Source organism: Ornithodoros turicata, chromosome 1 (genome assembly GCF_037126465.1).
Source record: "Ornithodoros turicata isolate Travis chromosome 1, ASM3712646v1, whole genome shotgun sequence".
Taxonomy (NCBI): Eukaryota; Metazoa; Arthropoda; class Arachnida; order Ixodida; family Argasidae; genus Ornithodoros; species Ornithodoros turicata.
Window position 1 is genome coordinate 207,123,589 of NC_088201.1, and position 5,354 is coordinate 207,128,942.

The 5,354-nt window shown below is 44.9% G+C and overlaps 1 protein-coding gene across 1 annotated transcript; it reads left to right on the forward strand.

Moving 5' to 3' along the window:
• Positions 1–1,895: 1,895 nt before the first annotated feature.
• LOC135393978 (uncharacterized) lies at positions 1,896–2,993 on the forward strand. Its single transcript, XM_064624390.1, has one exon. The coding sequence runs from the start codon at positions 1,896–1,898 to the stop codon at positions 2,991–2,993; it is 1,098 nt and encodes a 365-aa protein (XP_064480460.1).
• Positions 2,994–5,354: the final 2,361 nt, after the last annotated feature.

Sequence of the window (5,354 nt, forward strand, 5' to 3'; positions counted from 1 at the left end):
ACGAAAACAACGCGAAACATCATGCATTCCGCGGCGAGTTATGGATTAAGATAGGTAAGGTCAGGTCAGGTCAGGTTAGGAAGCCCGATATTTTGAATTGTACGACAATTCGTGGAAGTATCGAACGGCGAACCACCGTTGTGCAGTGCCGCTGCGCGCAAGAAATTTTTGAAACGACGCCCGTTAATTGCACACACACATAAAAAGAATCACTATGTGCCGATGGAGCTTATTATTTCGTCAGTGCCATTGGCCGAGGGTGCGGCACGGCCGGGAAGCCGTGCGCAAACGGTCGGATGCACAAAACGAAGGTTAAATGTTTTTATCGAATTAGTGCATGCGCAAAAATCATTCGATTGTGGCCGGTAGCCGGCAAAAGATAAGAAAAAAAAAAACGAAAAGCGCACCAGTTTGCTGTTCAGTTTTATGGCCAGAATAAGCACCTGACGCCCGTCCAAACTGAACACCTCCCTCAAAAAGACACAATCAACCGCTGCCTGTGACATGCGGCATTAGTAAAATCGAAGGTCTTATCCAACCATTTTATCGCAATAATGAACGTTTTTTATTGTAATAGGCACGCATATAGGTTTTTTTTAACATAGCGCTTCACAAAGGGAGCGATAAAAGAAAACTGACGGTCATTGTAACGTACTTACGTTAGAAACAGATGTTACGCTCGTACAGCTTGTATTGGCGCTGTGTTTTCCAATAACAACAACAAAACATGAGACTCTGCATATGCGCGGTCTATCCAGACCATGAACAACCCCCCCCCCCACACACACACACACACTCAAAAGTTACTCGCCTTACAGCCCCTGCAGAAGGCGACACCCACATCCACCCACCCATCCCACCCCGGTACCGACTATCTGGATAAACCACTGATCCAGCCGCCTATTGTCCTGTTTGGTCTTCGTTTCAGGATTCAGGATTTTTTTAAATTTTCCACAAAATGTACAGTTATTTCACTGTCGCATTGGGACCACTAAGTTTGCTCCGCAGCTAGGTACTGCGGGTGAATCTCTAACCAAATTGTCACGAGCAGGTAATTTTGTAGATTTTTTTAGGAAACCTCAGCATAAATGTGATATTGGAGCCTGCTTATTGCAAGTGGTCTTGCGTCAGATATCCAAGAGCGCTGCCGAAACGATTCAGTCCGCTGAGTTCGCAAGACCACACTTTTATTGAATAAAGTGGCAAGTTTCCTAATTTTTGTTATAAAGGCAGCTAGTTTATGCACCGAAATCGCGCACTTTTTGTTTCGTGAAGCAAGCAGACACATATCGATGTCATTGTGGCCGATTTCGGAGTCGAACATCGGGTTTCCTAATTTGTGTTGGCAACAATGCACCGCAACATAGCGTCCTCCTGCCCGCGCTGACTTCCCCGTGGTTATTCTCGCCGGTAACGTTGTTCGGGTCGTCAGACTACAGTCAAGAGATTTACATGAAGCGGTGCGTGTCAAACTTGGCTACGTCATGAGTGTCACTAATTGCCCAAAGTGACATTTCGTGTCGCGACGACTGATAACCGTAGTGAACCACATCTGGTCGCATCATGCTTGGGAACCTGGCTTCGCCGTCACCTGTGGCATTGATTGCTGCCCAAAAAGGTACGAAGCTTATAGTGCATTCAAGAGCCACCTCTACAGAAGGCACCCAGAAGCACTCCGAAGCCATGGGAGCAACTTCGGGAATGATGCTGGAAGTCCCGTGGCAGGAGAAGCGTGCGTCCCGGCGTCCTTGAACGACAACGCATCTGATGGAGAGGTCAATGGCCCTGCAGTTAACAACGACAAAGCTGCAGGACCAGAGGAATCGGTGTCGCTCGAGAGCTTTTGCAAAGAGATGAAGAAGTCAATATGCATGTTTTTTTTTAATGCAGCGGAAATGCACAACTTGCCTCATAGTGTGGTTAGTGCTCTGTTTGAACAATTCAAATTCATGCTGAGCCACATCATCAAGTCATTTGCAAGACAGGTGTCAGGTCGACTGTCAACACTACCGCTATCAGAAGATGTCCATTCAATCTTAGACTGTGACTTTCTCATTGATATTTTTGATGGGATTGAAACACAGCACCAACGACAAAAGTATGCCAAGAATAATCTGCCGTACGTGCCACCTCAGGAACATGAGATCCCCGGAAGCAGTGAAACATTTCAATATGTACCGCTGGCCCCTTTGCTCGAAAGGCTCTGTGAACTCCCAGAAGTTGAGGCCAACTTGCGTGGACATCCTCAGATATCAGGTGACAGTGAGGGCACCCTGAGAACCTTCATGGATGGTTCCCTCTTCAAGGAACAATTCCAAGCAGTCATCCCTGACGGAAGCCAATGTACAATTTTTCTACTCCTATACTCTGACGAGGTGGAAATTGTGAATCCGTTGGGAGCAAAACGTGGGAAGCACAAACTGCTGTGTGTCTACGTCACACTTTTGAATATTCATACAAAGTACCGTTCAAAAGTGCGGTCAATGCACCTCTTGGTCCTCGCTAAGTACACCTGTGTGCAGAAGTACGGACTGTCAGAAATACTAAAACCTCTCATGAAAGACTTGGTGGAGCTGGAATCAAAAGGCATCTCTGTAGTGATACGAGATGCCATGCAGCAAGTGCAAGTTCGTGCTTTTGCCTTTTGCGGTGACAACCTTTCCTTGAACAGACTTGGTGGCTTCACATGTTGTTTCAGCAAGGGAAAAGTTTGTCGGTTTTGCCTTGCCTACAAGAACAACCTTGCAGTGCTTACAAGTGAAGAGGACTGCAAAGTGCGTACCGCAGCAATGCATCAAGAACATCTGGCTGCTATTGCTATCAACAGTGTTCCTTGTAAGCGCATGTATGGGGTCAACTGCTCATCACCTTTGCTGGAGCTTAGCTATTTTGATGTGACTTCTCAGCTTCCTCCGGACGCTATGCACGAAGGGATGTGGCTATGGAAGGTGGCTTCGAGCACGTTCTCAGACAAGTTCTCCGAAGCCTTCTAAATGATGACATTTTGACATACAAAGATTTAGATGCCATATCCTCGTTTGACTACGGTTTCCATGACAGGAAAAATCAACCTGAACCATTAAGACGTACTTTCCTGAGTGACAAAGCTGGCTTGCTTGGAACGGCATCACAAAAATGGTGTCTCCTGAGGTTACTGCCGCTCATGGTTGGTGACAGTGTCCCCGCTGAGAATGAGGACTGGGAGCTCTTGCTACTTTTCCGTGAAATTGTGGACATCATTTTTGCACGAGAAATCCCTCATGAGTATGTTGGCTACCTGCAGGTGCAGATACAGGAGTTCCTCGTACGCTTCACGGCCAAGTACCCTGACACTGCTGTGATCCCAAAGTTACACTTCCTTGTGCATTACCCTCGCTTTATTGCTTTGCTGGGCCCTCTCCAACAATATTGGACGATGCGATTTGAAGCAAAACATCAGTATTTTAAGCAAGTGGCGTCAAGAATTAAGAACTTTCGCAATGTGTGCAAAACCTTAACTGCAAGGCACCAGCTTCGACAATGCTTTGAGCTGCAGAATGATATTACTGGGGAATTCACATCAACGTCAGCTGGAAGGTGTGTACAAAGTGATATGCTTCCTCCATGTGCACAAGAACTCTGCGAGGCAGCTGTGTATGAAGTTACACAAGCCACTGTCGACACATGCTGTTACCGTCGGAATGATGTTCTCATCTTGGAGAAGGGACCTGTTCCTGTCATGGGCCATATTAACAGCATTTTTGTGTCAGGCAGTAATACCTATATTGTTGTCAATGTTCTGCACACAGTCCAGTTCATGAGGCACAAATTTTGCTTCTCTGTCAAGGCCACACAGTTCCAAAAAATGATTTCTCCAGGAGACGAAGCAAGTCACTGTCCACTTGATTATTACCATGGCGGTGCAGTTGTAACAAAGTGGGCAGTATTTTGAGTACGACAAGTTACTACTGTTGAGCAGACGTCTATGTGGGAGCCACGTGTACACAACAGTACACAACTGTTGACAGTTTCTCGCTACAGATTTATAGTTCCTTATTGTATTTAATTTTTGCTTTTTCATTTGCTTCAGTTTTGCCTGCTTGGTTGAATGTGTGTGTAGTAGTTTAAATGTCTGGAAATTTGGCAAAGTGCACCCCGTTCAGCCTAGTCCTTTCTCATATTTTTGTCATGCCTGCTCAAATATTATTGTGTGAAAAAATATGAGGTATTAAACTGCTTTGAGTTTTTATGCAAGTTAATCGTGTTGTCTGGCGCTTCACTTGTACACTGTGTGCACATTGTAGACACATAACTACGCAATTTTTGCTGTTCTCCTAAATTGTTTCTGATGTTCTATAACAGTAATTTGCGTGACAATGTCCTGCAACACATTATGTTGCTATTGATCTTCTTATTTACTCCTTTTGTGGCAGTTGGTTATAATCAGAACTATGCAAACGTGGAGAAATTTCAGGAAATATTAGATTGTGCACTGTCGTTGTGCTGACAGGGAAGTTCATCCAGGATGGTACGTGTGGAAGTAGCGAATCAGTTCATGCTCTTACAGTGTTCCCACCGTTTCCATGCAAACTTTTCTACAAGATACGCAGTTGAAAAACATTATTCAGAAAAAAAAAATCAAATCAATCACATTATACATGACAGAGGAGAACCCTGAACTTGAGCAATGACAAAAGAATGACACAACATGTAGGGACTAAACCAGCGAGTAAAATTTATTTGCTGCTTTTCAGCCTTCGTGTCGTGTCACGTCTTTTTTGTGTCTTGTTAGGTGCAGGGTTCTCTTCTCTCACTGATGTCCACCAGGTTGCCGTCATCTTCGCTGTCTTGTCCTCTTGCGTGCATTATTGAATTTAATTAGTCAGTGATGTAGTTTAACGCCACTTCCACACAAATGTGACGCCTTCTAGCCATTTTATAGGCGACGGATGCTTAGCCGAGCTTGGAAAAGAATTGCCGTTGCGTTACCATTCGGCAATGGGCGTACCGGTGAGGACGGTGTCGGTGCAATTCGCAGCGGTTACGAGCAATACGGCTGCCTTTTTACCATTTACATACAATCGGACATCGGGAATCGGAACCACCAACCTGAAATTTGGTATTCTGTTTATGCTTCTTTTGTGTGTGTGTATTTATTGAAGTGGGCGCAATCCGGAAACTTGCATCGGCGGCTGTCCTTTTTTCGTTGTTTTTTATTTGTAGCTTCTCATTATGTAATATTGTGCTGCCGCCGGTTATTAAGTCCATATTGTGGCGGATTTAGAGGGTGCGAAAATTTCGGCCAATAACTGCCGTTTACATCCCATTTGAGACGAATTTGTGCTCGCAAAAATACTATATTCGCAATTCGCAAA

Excerpts from the sequence above, each read along its gene's own strand:
- LOC135393978 (XM_064624390.1), top strand. The coding sequence starts at position 1,896 with ATGCACAACTTGCCTCATAGTGTGGTTAGTGCTCTGTTTGAACAATTC.